The sequence below is a fragment of the Tenebrio molitor genome, chromosome 9 (genome assembly GCF_963966145.1).
Source record: "Tenebrio molitor chromosome 9, icTenMoli1.1, whole genome shotgun sequence".
Taxonomy (NCBI): Eukaryota; Metazoa; Arthropoda; class Insecta; order Coleoptera; family Tenebrionidae; genus Tenebrio; species Tenebrio molitor.
The window spans coordinates 15,934,878-15,954,506 of record NC_091054.1 but is presented as its reverse complement, the minus strand read 5'-3'; the positions used below and the strand labels follow the sequence as shown (position 1 = coordinate 15,954,506).

At 36.7% G+C, this 19,629-nt stretch overlaps 3 protein-coding genes across 6 annotated transcripts; 2 read left to right on the top strand and 1 right to left on the bottom strand.

The window, feature by feature from the left end:
- The first annotated feature begins 37 nt into the window (after window positions 1-37).
- Window positions 38-15,179, top strand: SCAR (wiskott-Aldrich syndrome protein family member 3 SCAR). 3 transcript variants are annotated; one of them, XM_069059696.1, is made up of 4 exons: window positions 38-482; window positions 5,071-5,200; window positions 8,169-8,535; window positions 13,500-15,179. In XM_069059696.1, the coding sequence occupies exons 3-4, from the start codon at window positions 8,200-8,202 to the stop codon at window positions 14,808-14,810; spliced, it is 1,647 nt and encodes a 548-aa protein (XP_068915797.1). In that variant the 5' UTR covers window positions 38-482; window positions 5,071-5,200; window positions 8,169-8,199; the 3' UTR covers window positions 14,811-15,179. The 3 variants fall into 3 exon arrangements, with proteins under 3 accessions (XP_068915797.1, XP_068915798.1, XP_068915796.1); XM_069059697.1 differs by lacking the exon at window positions 5,071-5,200 and having other exon boundaries at window positions 38-218; XM_069059695.1 differs by lacking the exon at window positions 5,071-5,200 and having other exon boundaries at window positions 39-482.
- LSm3 (U6 snRNA-associated Sm-like protein LSm3) lies at window positions 15,033-16,130 on the bottom strand. Its single transcript, XM_069059700.1, has 3 exons — window positions 15,575-16,130; window positions 15,417-15,524; window positions 15,033-15,365 (listed from the first exon to the last, which is right to left on the bottom strand). The coding sequence occupies exons 1-3, from the start codon at window positions 15,593-15,595 to the stop codon at window positions 15,189-15,191; spliced, it is 306 nt and encodes a 101-aa protein (XP_068915801.1). The 5' UTR covers window positions 15,596-16,130; the 3' UTR covers window positions 15,033-15,188.
- A 22-nt stretch (window positions 16,131-16,152) lies between these two features.
- On the top strand, window positions 16,153-17,651 carry LOC138139425 (fibroblast growth factor 1-like). Of its 2 annotated transcripts, none has more exons than XM_069059698.1 (4): window positions 16,153-16,508; window positions 16,741-16,961; window positions 17,010-17,397; window positions 17,511-17,651. In XM_069059698.1, exons 1-3 carry the CDS (start codon window positions 16,387-16,389, stop codon window positions 17,309-17,311), a joined length of 645 nt encoding a protein of 214 aa, XP_068915799.1. In that variant the 5' UTR covers window positions 16,153-16,386; the 3' UTR covers window positions 17,312-17,397; window positions 17,511-17,651. The 2 variants fall into 2 exon arrangements, with proteins under 2 accessions (XP_068915799.1, XP_068915800.1); XM_069059699.1 differs by having other exon boundaries at window positions 16,503-16,614.
- The last annotated feature ends 1,978 nt before the right edge of the window (window positions 17,652-19,629 follow it).

The window sequence follows — 19,629 nt, the reverse complement described above, 5'->3', positions numbered from 1 at the left end:
CTCTGTCCCCGATAACGGCGCCGCTGCTTTCAGTTGGTGTTTTTCACTCCAAGGGTGTGGCAGTCCTGCTCCAATCGTGTTTGTTGGGTGTACCGCTCGCCATTTTCTGCAATATTTGTCAAATTGGACGGATTTCGGGCGAATAAACGCGTGATGTGTGTCGGAAGCGAGGTGCGAGGGTTCGTTTGACCGCCACCGAGGGTGTCTACCATGCGGAGGTGAGAAATCGGCCCGACCTCGCCGCAAACCTGCCACACCGTCGGCCTTTCCCCTTTCCATTTGACATTTTTACAAAAAATCCCGTGTGAAGAGCGAAAACGCACTGAAAGCGACCCAGTTGCGGTCGAAATCCGACGCCCGAAGTGTCGCTCGAAAGGTCGAGATCGGTCTCGGGGAGTAGGTGCAGCTGAGGCGTCCCCCAGTCGGGACCTTATCCGATGCGTTTATTTGCCTATCAGTGGATAAATAACGACGCGACCTTGGTAAGTGCGACTCTTTGGAATTGCTTGTTAAATGGGCAACAAATGTGGTGAGTGTGAGCCGCCCCCAAATGACTCACTTCCTTATTGACAGCGAGGTAGTATTGATGAAAGCGGAGCTGAAGCCAACCCTGCACTCGGTCACTTCCTGCCACGCTTCGTCTTTTTTTATTTAATAATTGGCGGTTAATAACCTTCACAGATGTCTTTCGCACGTCATGCACTGATTTATTTATTTCCATATAACGTTCTGGTGATGTTGGAGACGCACCATCTGGTGGCGAACACGGCAAATTTGGTTTTCCCCGAAATCGTGTTTCCCTCCAAGGGGGCCCTTCGCTACTTCACCTCGCCCCAATTTCGATAATTTCACAATTCTTCTAGTGCGACTCTGGACTGCTATACCGACAAGATAACAAATTCGATTTGAGAAGCTTCTGGGAACTATGCTTCAGAAATATTCTTTGGAAATGATGTAGAAATTGCCGGTTATCATTTCTGTTTGATTAAAACGTAGAAACGGAAGTCTGGATTGAAAAAACAAGGTGGAAACGATGTAACGACATAAATCTAACCGAGAATGTTCTGTGCCAGATGTTCATCTTCCTTTTTCTTTTACCAGAAATAACTAAATTATTTCATTTAAGGAATTACTTCTGCGAACATTAATCATTTAAATTGGTTAATTTTGACTTGAATAATGCATGAGCGGTTCCCGAGGTTGCGTAATAGTGAGGGTATTCGACAAATTTTCTCATCCCAGCGTAAAATAATTCCGAAATTGTTTTAACAAGTTTTGCCTAATTATTTTGCGATATCTAGATCGCATAAATATTTTCTATTTTTAAAACGATTTTTTTTTAAATTTCAGATTCACGTAAGAGTTTACTTTAATGTTTTAAAAAATAAACTAGATTCAAGAAATAAATTTCCTAGTTTGCAATTTAACGGAAGTAATAATCACATAGCTGATTGTACAAATTTTATTTTGCCGATTGTGAATAAAATGTTTTAGTTTATGTGTAGTGACGAATGAAAAAGATAATGCGGAAACATCGAAAGAGAGTTAATTTAATTGTTGAAAGTCCATTAGCAAAATTGCATTTTTTTTTATAGCTTGACGTGTCAAGTTTTTAACAGATCGTAGGTGATCAGTAAGATCTGAGAGATGACAATTTTTAGTGGAAGCGGAATTCTAAAACTTTTTAGCAAAACATTCTCTTTTATAGCAGGATGGATATGTGCACTGAAGTATGAAAAAAGTGACATTACAAGTCATGTTATGCATCGTTAAAAACAATTGTAAAAATTTTAAAATCTTAAATTCGATAAAAATTGTTTTTTTTGTTCGACACTCAGAATTTGAGAATTTTCTCCTATGTGAACGGATTTTCATAAATGTGACAACTTGTCAAAACGAAACGTCAAGCTAATTTTAAAGGTTTTAAGCGATTTGGAGCCTTTAAGGGGCTCGTCGAACAAAAAAACGTTGTATTCAACTCGTTCGTGTGAAAATTGGGCCTTTTTTGGCACTCGTGGGCCTTTAAAACGCTCGTTTCACTTGCGTTTTAAAATGGCCCACGCGTGCCAAAAAGACCCAATTTACACACAAACTCGTCAAATAAACTACTATTACGTGTGTGAATTTTTAGAAGAATGTTTATTTCATAATGTCCCTTTTTTATTTTAGCAATTAAATTGTTGGCAATTCAGACACATTTGTCATTTCTACTCTAATCAGTAATCACTCATCTTCAGAATATGATGCAATGAAATTCATAGAAAAAAATTACCGATGCAAACTTTCGTACCACTTGCATTGATGTAAATTATTGTAAATATTTGAAGAACTTCTTCGCAGATTCATCATCGGAACAAATATTAATTAGACATTTTCTGTGTGAGAATGAAAAAATAAATCTCAAAAAATTGCGTTATGGGAAATCTTGAAAATTTTTATTTTTTAAACAATCAATCAATCAGTCTTTGTAACGAGCGTTCAAAACATGTGTCGCCAAGCAGGCCGCGGTTTTCTTTGTTGGTGACAAACTCAGATCCGCTTTTTAACTGGGACGTTTGACATCCTTGCTTCACATATTTAATCCCACTTTAATCATCTTTTTATTGTAAATTAAATTATTTAAAGTAAAAACATTATGAAGTACCGGGTGGGGCATCGTATACGCGCACGCGAGAAATCGCGACTTCTAAATTAAATAAAATTGTCGAAATTTTTCAGATTTACCTGGCTATTGGTAAGGTACATTTCATAATTTTTTGATAATTTTTCACGTACAAACAAAGCCAAAAAAAATTAAAATGTAAATTTCAACCAAAAAGTCAAATTCTGATTTTTATACTAACCTACCCAGATTCACTTCCTATAATTATTTACGAAATCTACGGAAAAAAATACCAATTAGATTTTGAATTAAACGCAGTTTTACATTTCAACTTTCAAAATCATTTTTATTTATGACCTGCTACTTGTGCTGTCGTAAATTTAGGTGACAATGGAAACTGTCAATTTTATGGCAAAAAGGTTTAAAACGGTCGGCTATACCTTTGTTGGGAAATTATACCATTGTGCCGTAAATCACCCGTCTGGTTTACGTTTAAATAAAAAAGCGAATTATTTAGCTAACCAAGTCAAAATATGTAATTGTGCCACCAGGGTTTGATGGGCTAGCAGATACAGATTCATTTAGTGTAAAAACTTTATAGGTAAATTAACAGTTAATTTCAGAAAACTTATAAAACTGTTACGGCCTTATTTATTAACAAATTTTTTTTTAAAAATTCTCAAATATACCTTATCAATAATTAGTCAGGTATATAAAATTTCGCCAATTTTATTTAATTAGAAGTCGCGATTTCTGGCGTGCGCGTATACGATGCCCCACCCGGTATGTATGTAGTTTTTTCCAAAAGAAATAGTTAACACTTTTGCTGTTCGTCGAATAAATGACGTTTGAGAGTTGATAAAGCTACGCAATACGTCAACGGAAAGAAAAACAAGCGGCAGGCTATTTGATAAAAACATTATCAAAGTTCTGTAAACTCTTAATTATTCAGGTTCATTACTTCATTAGGTAACAAATAAAAATAAATGAATTACGTATATTTTAATATCTAATTACGTATTCTAGATATTATAAAATTTAAGTTCATCACATACATTTTTTCCACAAAACTATCGTACATTTCCCAAAATATTTCTTTTCGATTTCATTTACCGCTAGATCTCTATCATAAACCAATCACCATACTGGAATTATTAATATAATAAAAAATTTCAAGTGATTCGAATTTTTTTTTACTTACAACTCCAGTAATAAACTGACAAGATAACGTTGGGCCGTATGATTTTCCTTTCGTTAAAACTTTCACTAACGCGTCTTTATCTAAATAATTGATTTCGCGAAACAACTAGGTATGTGAAAAATTATTTAAATAAAGGGTTATGATTTCCTCTATTTAAGACATTCGGTAACTAAATACCTTCTTTAAGGAAACAATGTCAAGTTAATGATAACCACAAACGACAGTCGATAAACACTTAGTTAAGTCCTTAAGGAGTGTCTCTAGGTTTTAATGAAGAGGAAATCATATGGCCCAATGACAGTAAACCGTTATTTCGTATACAGGGTGATTCAAGTTTTACCGCCCGCACGATAAACCCTATTAAAAAATGAGTAAAAATTACGAAACTTTAGAGTTACATTTCCTTGATATAAGTCTTCCAGTGTGTGCAATAATTAATTTTCTCTTATCACTTCATTCAGAGCCATAAAGTTTAAAAAATTGATTTTGACAAAAAAAAAATGTTTTCCGCACACGCTCATAATTCACAATTAATTCATAGAACACATCATGAAATTCGCATCAAAAGAAAATTATTAGTTTTTGAACTATTCCAATTTTAACATTAACAGCGAAAAATAATCGAGATTTACAACTACAGTCTTATAAATAAATACCTCATTGGTGGTAAACATCTGTTGACAACTTTTCTAAATCTTCAGTCCCTAAACTGTACCATAAACAACCCACGCCAACCTCTTTTATGGAAGTGACCGCCCAATTTAATAATAAATCATAGCTAAATTTTGCATTTTAATATCAAATTTCATTTATGTGCTCGTATTTTAAAACCAGTGATGTTTTCATGATTTCGATGACACCAAATTTTTCCTAAATGTTTGAAAGGACTCTCAGTGAAAAATTATGTAAATTAATGTAGCGGTTATTGAATTAAAACGAAATATTAACCTGTTTCATTAAAAAATTTGAAATTTTCACAGACTGTTCTGCAGCGATACACAATCATTCCTGAATTTTTTGAGAATTTTAAATCGTTTAGAACTGGGTGTTTTCGTTCGGGCGGTAAAACTTGAATCATCCTGTACAACAGTTATAAAACATAATTAATAATTATTCAGTCGTAATTTTTTTACAATGTTATTACTTGTTTGAACGTAAATATTCTCGACATAATATTTTCCTACTAACAGTACTTTCAGAAAAATTTACAGTCTGTAATAATTTATTTAAACATGAACTCATGCTGTTTTCCTTTTGTTCCTTGCAGCGACAAGCTGACTTCATTCCGATTTAATATTGCCTAATTTTTGTCTCCTGCGAGGCGATTTTTCTGGGTCTCCACTTCAAGAATAGCTACAAAGGTTTTTCATAAATCACGTCTAGCAGACCTCGAAATGGTAAATCGATTCAAATTTAATTATACACTTTGCTGCGTCTACTTCTGCAACTGATATTTCCTTCGATAAAATAATTTTTGTCATTTCATTAATTATTGAACAATGTCAATAAAAACTATAATCAATAATCGTATTGACATTGAAATATTTTAAACGTCAACCAATCAAATCACTAAAATGTATTACTGTTTTTGATCGGCACTCCAAGGAACTGAATGTTGAGCATCGAACAACTCGGTGGGAGATAATGATAAGTTTTATCTAAAAATATTCGCGGTAGAAATAGCGTAAGAATTAATGGTGCACCGAGTGTTTTATTTGCTTTTAATTTTTTAATGCTTGGCAATAAGCGTTTGTTGGCCAAATCTGTTCAAATCTGAATCATATTTTTGTCCAAGGTAATGTGAGCAGTTGATATGGTTTTGCTGATAATTCCGCAAAAATGTAAATATTTGCGATTACTTCATATCAAGTTGTGTAAATAATTTTGTTAGGAAATAAGGTGGCCTCAAATATATGAATCGATGAACTTGCAACACAGAAGTGAATTTTTATTCCGTGTTTAATTTTAATTTGATTATTAAGTCATATTGTCATAAGTCATAATTGTTCTCATTTTAGATCAGTAAAGTGGTCTATAAGTCACGTGTGAATTATAACTGTAACTCACTTTATTTACAATTGTTGCACTTGTTGTTCTATAAGTCACTTGAGAAAATTATACCTAAACTTTTTCTCGCGTGACTTACAGCCAACATAACACACTCGTGCCATAAATAACTAATAATCCTTTTGTCCCATTTTCCTGTACCGGTGAGTCAAGGTTTTACCGCCCGAGCGAAAACACCCACTTCTAATCAATTTAAAATTCTCAAAAAATTCAGGAATGATTGTGTATCACTGCAGAACAATCTGTAAAAATTTCAAAATTTTTAATGAAGCAGGTAGTGTTTTAAAATTACATGTAATTTTGAAAATTGTATTTTACAAATGTAATATTTCATGTAATATTACAAGAAATATTACATGAAATATTACAATTGTATTATTATAGTTTATTGGAACCTTGGCTTTTTCACTTGCAATTGATTTAGGGTGAGTTGTAATAGTAGTTTATTTGACGAGTTCTTGTGTAAATTGGGGTTTTTTGGCACGAATGGGCCAGTTTAAAATGCGAGTGAAACGAGCGTTTTAAAGGCCCACGAGTGCCATAAAAGGCCCAATTTACACACGAAGGAGTTGAATACAACGTTTTTTTGTTCGACGAGCCCCTTAAAGCTGTATGACACGATGCTAAATTTTGTAGAAAATTTGTTAGAAAATGAGAGAGGGCCAATGAACGATCAGGATCTGACAAAGACAGACTATGATCCTGATCGTTCATTGGTCCTGATCGAGGGTCTCTCTCATTTTCTAACAAATTTTCTACAAAATTTAGCATCGTGTCAAACAAGCTTTAAAGGCTCCAAATCGCTTAAAATCTTTAAAATTAGCTTGACGTTTCGTTTTGACAAGTAGTGACATTTATCAAAATCCGTTCACATAGGAGAAAATTCTCAAATTCTGACAGTGTCAAACAAAAAAGTTTATAATAATGAAGATTTATGACTATGAGCACTTCATTTTTAATTATCAACTATATTAATCTCTGTTTTACATTGCTCTTCTTGCTCATGAATTTAAAATTTTTAAAATACCCTCACGACAGTCAACAGCAACACAAAAACAATCACAAATCACTCCTAATAATATTGTGTATTTTTTATGTTAAGACAGCGTTCACAAGTTTCGGATTTCGTATTTTTTTGTGTAATTTTACGTACTTACGAAAGCAACTCGTGAATACCCTTATAAGAATCACTAATGATGACGGGACGTAAGAAACTAAGAATTCATGCAAGTCTCAACGAGTCAGTGATTCCCAGAATTCACCAATCGACGTCAGAATTTAGGCGATTCTGGTTTTAGTTGGTTTATAATGTCCTGTAATTTATATGTAATTTTACAAGGAAAATTACATTAATATTTCATTGTAATATTACATTTGATGTATTGTAATGTAATTTCCATGTGTAATATTACGTGTATTTACAATGAAATTTGTCATATTACAAATGAAATATTTCAAGCTCAAATCACTAGAAGCAGGTAAAGATTTCGTTTTAATTCAATAACCGTTACATTAATATACATAATTTTTCACTGAGAGTCCTTTCAAACATTTAGGAAAAATTTGGTGTCATTAAAATCATGAAAACATCACAGGTTTTTGAAATAAATGGAATTTGATATTAAAGTGCAAAATTTAGCTATGATTTATTATTAAATTGGGCGGTCAGTTCCACAAAAGAAGTTGACGTAGGTTGTTTATGGTTCCCTTTAGGGGCTTAAGAATTACTAGAAAAGTTGTCAACAGATGTTTCCCAACAATGAGATATTTATTTATGACACTGTACCTGTAAATCTTGGTCATTTTTCGCTCTTACTGTTAAAATTGGAATACATAATTCAAAAACGAATAATTTTCTTTTGATGCGAATTTCATAAATGTGTTCTTTGAATTAATTGTGAATTATGAGCGTGTACGAAAAAAAATGTTTTTTTGCTCAAAATCGATTTTTAAAATTTTATGGCTCTGAATGAAGTGATAACGGAAAATTGATTGCACACATTTGAAGTCTTATATCAAGGGAATATAACCCTAAAGTTTCGTAATTTTTATTAATTTTTTAATAGGGTTAATCGTCCGGGCGCTAAAACTTGACTCACCCGGTACATTGTGTAACATATAACACGGCTCTTAATTGCCACGAACCGGACGAGTTTTTTCCCTCTAATTGTCCTACGAAATTACCACACTTGTCGCTCATTGCTGAAGAAATGATCCGGTAGAGAGTAACAAACAGTAAACGACGTCGAATTTGATAACATCTCGTTGCGATGCATCTGACGAAACGTATTGTTGCAGTTCTCGTCGGAGTCGTGAACCCTGAACAGCCATGCCTCTGCCGAAGAGAGTGATAGAGCCGGTGCACGTGGCCAGGGGCACCCTCCCCGATGACTTCCCTCTGGTGTCCGAACTGGAGGCCGTCACAAACGGCACATTGGCCAACACTGTCCGCCAACTGTCGTCGCTCTCCAGGCACGCCGAAGACATGTTCGGGGAGTTGGCGAAGGACGCCCAACAGCTCTACGACAGGTCGAACTCGCTGCAGGCGAGGATCGACAGGTTGGCGATCAAAGTTACCCAATTGGACAGTACAGTGGAGGAGGTTTCCCTGCAGGACATCCACATGAGGAAGGCGTTCAAGAGTACAGTGGCTTTTGATCAACAAGTAAGTTGGTTGCTGGGGTCCTCTCCAAGTGCAGTGATAGATGCGGAAAAATGTTCACGGTGTCTGTTTTTCTGTTTTTTTGGTCCGGACTAAGTGTAAAGTGGTTGCGTTATTATTAAATTTTTATTATAAAATTTGGACTTGGGAAAAAATCTAACAACTCTCAAGAAAGGTTCGAGACAAAGACCAACGACATCTTCTACAATGTTCTTCTTATTTTGGTTGTATGGTTCTATACAGACTCTTTATATTCTAATGACATTTTTATCAACTAATACGGATATTTTCAAAGAGACTTTCAGCCATTAGAACATGATTAGATGGCTTCCTTGATTCTTCAGAAATTATTTTTGGTTTATAAGCGCAAATTTGTCCCTTTGCAAGCATTTGGAACGTTGAAGAATCTGTGTACCGATTACCCAGATAGAGAATGTATTTCGTGAGGAAGAAATTTCGTAACAGTTTATCCAGATGTTACAGTTTCATTGGTTTCACTTTCAACACGAATCATATACCGGGTGAACACGAAAAGTTCAGATGGGTTTATTTCCAGTGTATTTAACGTCACAAATTTGAAATTTTAGGGATGTGAGTCAACATGTAGAGAGACTTGACTGAGTACAGTTGTCACGTCGTTATACCTCCCCCAACCACCCCCACTTCTAAATTTTAAATGACAACCTATATTTTTAGTGAGTGGTTATGAAAGACGACAGCTTTTTTACACCGTCTGTGTAAAAATGTGATAGATTACAAGGCAGTTTTTTTTTCGGCATCAGAAAGTTTTCAAAATGTTCAAAGTGAGTTTGGAAATTGGCTGTACAATTTTTTGAATAATTGCTGACTATTTTGAACATTTATTTTTCTAAAAATTAGGAGACATAGGGGCTAGTTTACAGAAGCGAAATTAAGTTAATCGTAATCAAATGCGAGATTAACTGAACAAGTGATCAGATTGAATCAATCGAAGTTTCGGATTGATGGGTTAATCGCGCATTAAAATTTAATTCGAATTAAGTATTTAATTCTCTTTCTATAAACTGTAAACCTTATTGTCTAATTGTTCAGAAATTTTTATTATTCTTGATCTTTCTAATCGATAAAAAATTTAATTACATATTTCAAAAACTATTTATCCTTTGTGAACTGTCACTTTATTACACGTTCGTAATAAAAAAAGTGTCCTTTGTGATAATTCGCCATTAAAAATGTAGGGTGTTATAGAAATTTTCAAACAGCCGGGAGCGGAGTATTGACGTAACAAATGTGCTGTCACGTCTCCCTAAGGGTTGACTCATCCAAAAATTTCAAATTTGTAATGTTAAAGCCGCAAGACCCACCCGAATTTTTCCGCAAATGCCCAGTATAGTTAAAATCGAATTGAAAGATGGAGGAAAAAATATGGGAGTCTTCAAATTAAAAATATTCATGTAACTTCAATAGATATTTACATTAGAGTACGGTAGGGGTATTTTACAGCGCGAAAACTAGGTTTCAGGCTCGAGGCGAAGCCGAGTACTAGTAGTCCTCATAAAAAAAAAGTTTTTGTTCATAAGGTATTCTTCGGGTATTAAAACTGCTCTTTGCATCTCTATTTCCATTCCTCACTTATTTATGAAACTTGAAATTTAATTACATTTCATTAATGCAATTAAAAAAAAGTACATATTAACTTTCTTAGGTAGTGCACAGGAAATAATCGCGACAAATACCTGATCTGCATGTAGGGTTTTTAGGAGAGTTTTGGTTGGAAGTGGAACGAATTAGACACAGTAAGCAACTACATATTACTGTTTGAGTTGGCAGTAAAACTAGGTATGGTGACTTTTTTGCGTCCCTGTTGGCTAAATTTGTTACATAACCGGAAGTTACGTCATTTTGATAGATCGGCGAAAATTAGGTTATGTGTGATGCGAAACAACGTTTTATTGAAAAATGAGGAGTTTTTGAAACCAGTTAGAGCGAGGAAAAGACTCAAATTATCAGTAAAAGATTACAAAAACCAAGACGCTTAAATTTGAAATTTATGTCCGCTGTCAATAATGTCAATGTCAATAATTCAGTCTTGCTAATTTCAAGTAAAAATTTTTTATTGCCAACTCAAACAGTAACTGTTGCTCCTGCGGTAGATGGTACTATTCAAAAAGCAAAATTAGTTTTAGTTAAAATTGGTTAAAATTTAAATAAAACTTGGGATTTTTTCCGTCATTCTTCGATTGACAGTTTAGTATTGCCCATTGCTCGTTTTGACATTTATTTTGTGGAAAATTGTCACAATCTAGAAAGGAATTTTTTTCTAGTTTTCCTAATTTACGTTGTTTACACGAACTCGTCGAAAAGATAATCATTCAAGCATGTAACATTAAGCAGACTCCAACAACTACTTTTATATACCGAGATGTTTGTTATTATTCAAGATCTGTGTCATTTCAAGGATCGTATTTAGTTTTTTGACTCGAATAATATGTTAATGACTCACTCCCAGATGTACTAATAATAATTAATTATTTAATGTTGGCATATTGGTAGGACTTTAACGACTCAATAAAATCCGCAAATGTGAACTCTTAACTGCGTGACAAACGAGAAATCACTTTTGGAACTACAAATTGCGGCGAATGTTTTGTTTTTAGTTAAAAAAAAAAAAAAAACTAACTGAGGCAATTATGTCGTGTAGATTTACGTACATGTGGCAACGGTGTTACGATAAATAATATCTTCGTGTCGCGAAAACTTCAAAAGATTAGTCGAATCGTCGACGATAAATTTTGAATTTTAATCGAATGGCCTAGATCCAAACTGACACGCCCCTCTTGAGTTACGAAATCATTACGAATTTCAAAATTTTAATTTTTTCTCGCTATTTTCGTCTTCTCCACACACGTTGCCAACAGTTGTGTCTATTCACAAATACAAAACTTCCGTAAATAACATATTTTTACGACAAGGTTTGTTTTCTTTTTTCATTTCTTTAATGTACTTTCATATCTGGTGGTTGGAGGCGCAATATTAGAAACAAATCAAAAACTCAAGCCAGACATTCTTGTAAAGTAAAGGATTGCTTAATTTATTGTTTTCGCAATTTTTCATTGAATATTTTTGGAAATCGGGATACAAGGAGTTGAGTTTTCGAGGCTGCAAGAATTGCCTCGCGCTTTAAGAAACGTTAGTTTTAATGCGAGAGAAATGTATGTGGCTACTACGGTAGTTGCTTAATACAGAAGACACGTAGGTGCAGACCCATACTGGCTGGTAACGCTTGTAATTCCAATGAATGTAATCAGGAAACAAAACGGATGAATAAAGAAACACAGTAACGGTAAAGCTATCACAAATATTTATCGTGTGTTTATCTCCGAGAGCGAGTATCCAGGTGCACCATAAACAAGAAAAAATGTAGAAAAAAACATCTAAACGGAAATTTTCCAGTTGTGTCGAGGTGAACTTGTTGTCACAGGGAATTGAAAGGGCGACTTGCGGTGGAAAAGGGAAATTTCTAAATTTAGAACGCCATTCTTCGCCGTTGACTGTTAAACTTATCGATCCAGTGTGGAATCAATAACTGGAATCTTAAGGTCAGATCTATGACAGAACGAAGAAAAGGTCTTTTGCGAATTGAATACCATTTGTGTTTGATTGTTTGGTGGAACGAGTCGAAGTTTTTGATCAGAAGAGTGGGACAGAGCTGAAAAAAATTTTGGACTTTTCAGCTTCTGAAGAGAAAATCGACGAGAATTATAAAAAAATAGATTAAACATAAGAGTAAAAAATTGAAATCCACCCTTCATTGGAGAGAAAAGGTATTCAGTAAAGCGTTCAAAAGGGGTTGAAGTCTTGAAAGAAAGGATCTTTATTAGTTTTGAAGGATTCTCAACCCTTGATTTTTTTAAACCAAGAGAAATTAAAAAGAGATTGATTTTCTTTATTGTTAAGCGAGATGTTTTTCCGCTAAAATAATGTAATGAAAAGAATTTAGAAACCCCGAAAAATGGGAACTATAATTTGTTATATCTAAAATTTACTTCGCGAAAAGAACGGAGAATGAAAAATAGTTGTTTGTGCGACACATGTATAAAGCACTATTCTTTTGAGAAGTGGGAAGCTTACACGCACGAGCGCAGCTTTCTACACATAATTTTTTTGAACCTGATTCGTTGTCTCTAAAATCAAATTATTACGATTAAATAATTACCACAACTTCAAATCTATTTTTTTGTCATTGCGTAACTTAGATAATCAGATAAAAGTAATAATCTGTCACCATGTTTAGGTGCAATCATTTGTTTACATTTTCATTTCATCAGAAATTGACAAAAACTGAAATGTATTTATAGTACTTTTGATATATCTCTTTTTTTTTTCTTCATTTATTGTTCTTTATTGTTGTTTTCGTCATCAGAAATTTTGGATCGTCCATAAAATTATCAAAGCTGCTACATTTTTCGTGTTTTTTTTTTAATTACTCTTTTATTCTTAGTAACTGTTACTTATTACATATGTATTTATAATCTTTGTGATGTTCTTTATTGTTTTTTTTTTCATCAGAAATATTTGATAATCCATTACAATTTCGTTCTTTGTTTCTTTTTGACTGTTACGATTTTGGTGTATTTTGTTACTTTCGAAATATTAGTTGGTACACAAAGTGATAAAAATTCATATTTGTAATGTTTTTACATATTTTTCTCTTCTTTACTTTTTAACTGTTAGAAATTCTTTACTATTTTAATTATTTTATTATGTTCTGTCTTGTTTCACAGCAATGTCTCCTCATTATCATTTAAAATCTTTTTTCATTTTGAACGAACAAACTTCTTTTAATCGAACTTTAAGTCATCGTCTTTAAGCTTTTTACGGGACGATAAGTTGTTGGTCCTTCGAGCCGGATAGCAGGCAACAATTACGTGGACCTAATAAAGAAAATATAACAAATGTTTCGTACTGAGGGAAAATTTTTCTTCCAGATCTTTTCGAGGGCGACGATGCCGACGGCGATGCTCGAGACGTATAAATCGTGCGACAAGCCACCCCCACTCCACAAACTGAACTGTTACCGGGACGACGGCAAAGACGGTCTGAAATTCTACACCGACCCCAACTACTTCTTCGAATTGTGGCGTCAAGAGATGCTCAACGACACCGAAAGGATGATGCTGGACCGCGGCAAGAAACCCCACAGGCCCAGGACGGAAGGGGGACAGGGCAACAGACACAAGAAACGAGTGAGACAACCCCACAACACCAGAGAAAGACAAAAGCAGATCGCCATGGGTCACGGCGAATACATAATGCCGCAGAACACCATCTACAGGACTCCCCAGGGGCTGATACAGCAGCAGCAGCAGCAACAACAACAACAGCAGCCGATGTTGCCGAGCGAAGAGAGCGCCATGATGGAGCAACAACGGCCCCCGAGGCCTAATTCCATCGAGATCAGGAGGTCGTACCAGCAAGAAACAACCGACGGTCTGCATTCCCCCACGTATCCTCCCTACGAGGAGAATCCGTACCAGCACGGGATGTACGGTCAAGGCCCCCTCAGCTCCGAGTCGCTGTACCAAGGAGGCACGCCCACGAGGGGCGGCAAGGCGCGTCCGAGCCAGCCCCCGCCAGCTCCACCGAGCAACACCAGCACCCCATCTTCCAACACTCCCACGAGGGGGCGAAGCATGTCCGCCGGGAGGGACACCCTACCGCCGCCGCCTCCTCCCCCCGACACCACAATGTCGCCCCCGAACGGCATTCCATCCCATCTGGTGCGCTCCCAAAGCCAGTCCAGGTCGAACAGTCCACATTCCCACCAAGCCACGCCCGAACCCGTGCAAGATTTACCTCCGCCGCCGCCGGCGCCTAAACAGGCCTCGCCTCCCAAGCAGCAGACGCCGGTGCAAGCCCCACCTCCGCCGCCGCCGCCACCCATGCCGCTGCTGAATGGACCGACGACGAGTCCGCCGCTGGTCAACGGCGACTTGGCCAAGATAATCACCAGCGCGACGTCGCCCCCCAAATTGACGCCGGTCAAGGACAGGCCCATCTCGAAGCAAGCGCCGCCGATGGTCGACCCCAGGAACGACCTCCTGAAGGCGATCAGGGACGGGATCAAACTAAGGAAGGTGGAGAAGATCGAGCAGAAGGAGGTGGAGCGCGGCAACGGGTTGCACGACGTGGCGAGCATCTTAGCGAGGAGAGTGGCGGTGGAGTTCAGCGATTCGGAATCGGGGAGCGACTCGGAGTGCGACAGCGAGGGCTGGGGCGAGAATGAGACGTCGGCGTGACACAGACGGAAGGCTAGCACCGCTAGTCAAGTCTACTGATGAGCAACGAAGATTTCTTTCCTTACTGTGCAACTTGTACATAAGCAACATGCCAAATTTCCAGTATTATCGAGTGTCAAGCTGGGCACCCACGTCTCCATAGTAATCCGTGTAATGCATGAGTAAGCTTAAATTCTATAGTTACGGTAAGTCTTGGAATGAAGTGTAAATATTGAAACTGTAAATGGTGAACGTTTTATTTATAAATTAAGATGTATAGAAAATTATTTAACTCGTACTATTCTAATACTCTTTTTAATATTTTAACTAATTATCTGCAGGAAATCTTTGTAAAATATTTAATGGGTATAAATAAACAGTATGTCGAAATGATTTTTTTTATGAGGTTCGCATCGGAGGCGACACCAGTATCACACCGTCACCCCTCACGAAAAGCATAGGAATGTTGCGTTTCGTCGTCCTGTACACTTCCTCATATGTTTCTTCATCAATTTCTACTGTAGTGATAGTTTCTTCGGCGTCGCTCAAGATCATGTTCATGTGTTGGTCATACGCCTGCGTTATTGCCCGTAAACAAATGAAACAAACAAGATTTTACCATCTTACGTGCAGTCTACCTCGAATTTCCCGATCGTTTCGCATTTTCACGTAAATACGTTCGTCCAAACTTAACCTCACTAAATCGAGCGGCTCTTTAACCGTTATGGAAGGAATCTGAAACAATTACATTTTCAATAGTGTGAATTAAATTGGGAAATACCCACGTTTTCCAAATCGTCAGCCATTTCATTAATTTTACAACCTAAACACTAGTTTATTCGGAAAATTATCACAACAAATTGTGCAAAGAGAGGTTACTACACAACTAAACTAGGGACTTTTGTAGTGCGGTTGGTATTGGGGGAAGATGTGTTGACAGAATGACATCACGGCTGTGACCACGTTTACACGCAAGACTTGGAAGGGCTTCCCAAAACAGAAATTTAAATTATGGATCGTCGATACAAAAAATTTTCACAACGTTATATCGATGATTTTTTGGATAAAATGTGATATAAAGTAGGAAAAATGTTTTTTAACTGATTTGATGGATGGAAAGATTGGAGTTATGGGTGCGTGTAAACGCGGCCAACATTTGTTTAATAATGGCGGTCACGTGCGAGTAGATAACCAACAATACCCCAAATTACCGAAAGCGATTGGTGGAGTCATTAGAAAAGAATAATTTCAAATTAAATATGTGATAACAATCAGTGCCGTGAATGGCAGCACCTGCAGCGCCCCAGCAGGACCCACAGTCGAGGTAACACCTTTTCGTTTTGACGATTTTATGATTTACGACCGTTCCATAAACGCCGAATAAAATTCTATTTATAACCACGGAAAATTAGAAATTAGAAGCAAGAAACGCGAAACAGTCCGATTTGAACGCGCGTGTTTAGCGTCAGAAGCAATTGACATCCCATTAATGCGAATTCCGAGCGACTTCCGCCGTGCACCCATTTAGACACCACTCTACCGCCCAGACCTGAGTCCGCTTCGTTGTTGACGCATTTGTCAACAGCCAATTTGAGCGATGAAAAACACGGTAAACCAACAAAGTGACAGTGATAGCACCGATATCGAAAGTTTATTGAGTGATAACGACGATATCGACTACAAAGATACGAAAAATCGCACCAAGAGGGGCATCGCATGGTAAGTTGATCGATCACTCGGCACTCCACAATCGATTATTTACCGTTCGGGGGGTTTAAGAGTTCCTATATTTAAACGTCCACTGATTGAGAAATCGACTCGAGATGTAAATATTTATAGACCGAACTTTATTGACTAGTATGTGGAGGCAGTAAAATTCGTAGTTTTGTCGATTTTGACGCTCCACCCGACCCTGACCCCAAATCAGATTATTTTGATTTTTGCCGTTAAGGTGCGGCGTGGAGGACGACAATGGAGGCGGTTCCTCCTCTGCCCCCAAAATCACGTGGCCGCCCCCCAGCCCGTCGTCCAACTGGCGCCAGCTACGGCCTGTCAGATTCGGAAATCCGCTTTACGGCACTAAGATGCAGCTCTACTCCAAAACTAGACAGCACTTGGCGGTCTACCCCGATGGAGTGGTTAGGGGGACTCCCGATGACAACGACCTCCACAGTAAACCGTCAAATTTTCTGTTTTTCCCTCTTCAAGATGCTGTTTTAGCCTTTTTGGAACTGATATCGGCGGGTTATCCCGGCCACGTTCGCATCAAGGGTCTTTTGACCAACTTGTACGTGGCCATGGATAAGAAGGGACGCCTCTATGGGGAGCCAGACATGATGGAAGACTCCACAATTTTCATAGAGTCGTTTCAGGGGTCGTACAATACTTATCTGTCGCTGAAACATGCGCATCTAGGATGGTACCTCGGCATCAAAAAGTCGGGGAAGTACAAGAGAGGGTCCAAGACGAAGTACGGACAAAAAGCCATCAGCTTCCTACCAAGGAGGTCGCGTTTTCAGTGAAACCAACACAGTATTAATAGTTTAAGCTCTCAATAGAACAGTATTTTTTTACTTTATGTATCATAAACTAGCGAAATATTCCACGAGTGAGTCACAAACAGCACAATAAATATTGGAAGCTTTTGTAATTTCATTGATAAATTTCCAACCTTTCGAAATCTTTCAGTGTAGATCTGGCGGTACAATTGTCAATTTTTAGAAAAATAACGACCCAAAATGTACGACGTACCGAGCTGGAACGGGGACAAAATGTACCTTTACTCACAAACTGGGTACAATTTGACCATACGATCCGACAGCGAAGTTTTGGGGACCACCGACGACAACGATAGGGACAGTAGATTGCAGCTTTTGCCGGTTGGACCCTCCGAAGTCAGAATCTTTGGGCTGAATAGTGGACTGTACTTGTGTTTTAATGCGCAGGGAGAATTGTATGGAGAGGTGAGTGGACATAATTAAAAAATCAAAATTGATACGCGTATCGGTTTGGTGGGAAATGATCGCAACTGTGTTGTTTACGATCGTTGCCTTCTGATTTTACGATAAGCAGTGGCGGCTCGTGTCATTTTTAGATGGGGGGCACAGTAAGAATGTGGTTACTTGAGTGGTGCAGGTAAATCAGTACTCTGTAATCGTTGTAAGGTGTGAAAATAGCTAAACTATTTTTTAATTTCTGTATTTGAAATGGTGTAGATCATTGTCTCCGGGCGCGATCCCCGGCGATGATCTTAAAGTTACTACTAAGGAAACAGATAAAATAAAACACATTAACGAAAATGTATCGTTAACATCGTCTCTAATAAAATATTTATTAAATTCACGTGTTTTAGCACTGATGCTTCTCTTGGGCCTTCTAGGCGCCTTTGCAGTTATTTTATCTTCAAAACAAAGCTGGGTCTCGACCCCCAGTGGTTTCATCTAATATGTAGGTACACCATCAAAAAAACAGAGAAATTTATTTATTTCATTTGAAAATTGCAAATTATTTAAAAACAGTTTTGGGTTCATTGATTTACCAGACGTCAGATTAGATATCTCATACATAGGTACCTATTTTTAAAACGACTGCACTATATCTTATTCTACTTTCATTATCTCCAACAAACACTTTTAAGGATATCTCGAAATTTATTTCGTATCATATGTAAACTAAATAAAAGATAAAAATCACATTTATTGATCAAATAAATATTTTCCTGCTTCATTTTGGTCAGTATTCTGTCAAGCCTATGCTCCAAGTTTCCAGACAATACCTGGTAACCTCTTATTACAAATTTCTGGCATTTCTGGCAAAATATTTATTGTTTCTGTTGATTTTGAAAAAAAAAACGCCGAAAAGTCTACAATATTGGGCTAAAAAACCTGCATTCCCTGTTTTACAAAATTAAATTCAACCAATGACAAAGCCACGAGTAAAAAATGCCTAAGAGGCAATTGTTTTAATTTTAATATGTAAACCATTTAACTTGCTTGAATTGACCGATACCCCATTAGCCATCATAATCAGATTTATGACCTTCACTTACATTACAAAAAGACATGAATCGCTCAACAGTTTTTTCCTCATTTATGAAACGAAATATTTTAGATAATTGTGAAAAAGAGGAGACACCCGTTATTACATCGACTTGCCATGAAAAACAAAATATACCTACTTTTTACTTCATCCTTAACAGTAACTGTAATTACACTATTAATACTTATATCATTTTGTCTGGTTTTGGATAAACCATTGAAAATTACGATTGGAGCTTTACTAATTATTGAATTTGACATGGCACGACCAGGTCGTTTAAATTCTTTAACAATTTTGTCATTATAAGACAATGAAGAGAATTTATTTCGTAGTAAAAAATAAATAAGAAACCATTGGTGACGACAATAACCCTTATTCTGCAAAAATAATGTAGGTATCGCATCCAGAGGTTCTTCATTACTTATGTGCTCATTAGTTAGATACATAACAGGATGGTTTTTAGTGTTTTTGTCTCTTTCCGGTGTGACTAGAAAAAATATTTGTTTAAGTAAACGTACACTTTAAATCAATATATTTCATTTTATGCCTTCCTGGACGTCATCTAAATAATTATTGTTAAAAGGCGCTTTGAAAGACTCATTTTCACCACACACTAATCATTGACTTAAGTCAGCCGGAATACGACATGTTGATCTTTACCTAATCACAAACTGTGCAATTTGTTTGAACATTATAAATTCCAACGCACAGAAACTTTTCAAATTCCGATATTGCTATTACCGCTAACATACTTCTCTTAGTCACGGGTCTATTTCAAACAATCCGATAACTTACTATAGCT

Bases quoted from the DNA above. Each gene is read 5' to 3' on its own strand.
- SCAR (XM_069059697.1), top strand. From the start codon at position 8,200: ATGCCTCTGCCGAAGAGAGTGATAGAGCCGGTGCACGTGGCCAGGGGC. The intron at 8,536-13,499 runs GTAAGTTGGTTG...TTTTTCTTCCAG, and splicing joins CAGTGGCTTTTGATCAACAA to ATCTTTTCGAGGGCGACGAT.
- LSm3 (XM_069059700.1), bottom strand. From the start codon at position 15,595: ATGGCTGACGATTTGGAAAAC. The intron at 15,525-15,574 runs GTGGGTATTTCC...TAATTGTTTCAG, and splicing joins TGGCTGACGATTTGGAAAAC to ATTCCTTCCATAACGGTTAA. The intron at 15,366-15,416 runs GTAAGATGGTAA...GCAATAACGCAG, and splicing joins AAATTCGAGGTAGACTGCAC to GCGTATGACCAACACATGAA.
- LOC138139425 (XM_069059698.1), top strand. From the start codon at position 16,387: ATGAAAAACACGGTAAACCAACAAAGTGACAGTGATAGCACCGATATC. The intron at 16,509-16,740 runs GTAAGTTGATCG...TTTGCCGTTAAG, and splicing joins ACCAAGAGGGGCATCGCATG to GTGCGGCGTGGAGGACGACA. The intron at 16,962-17,009 runs GTAAACCGTCAA...ATGCTGTTTTAG, and splicing joins CGATGACAACGACCTCCACA to CCTTTTTGGAACTGATATCG.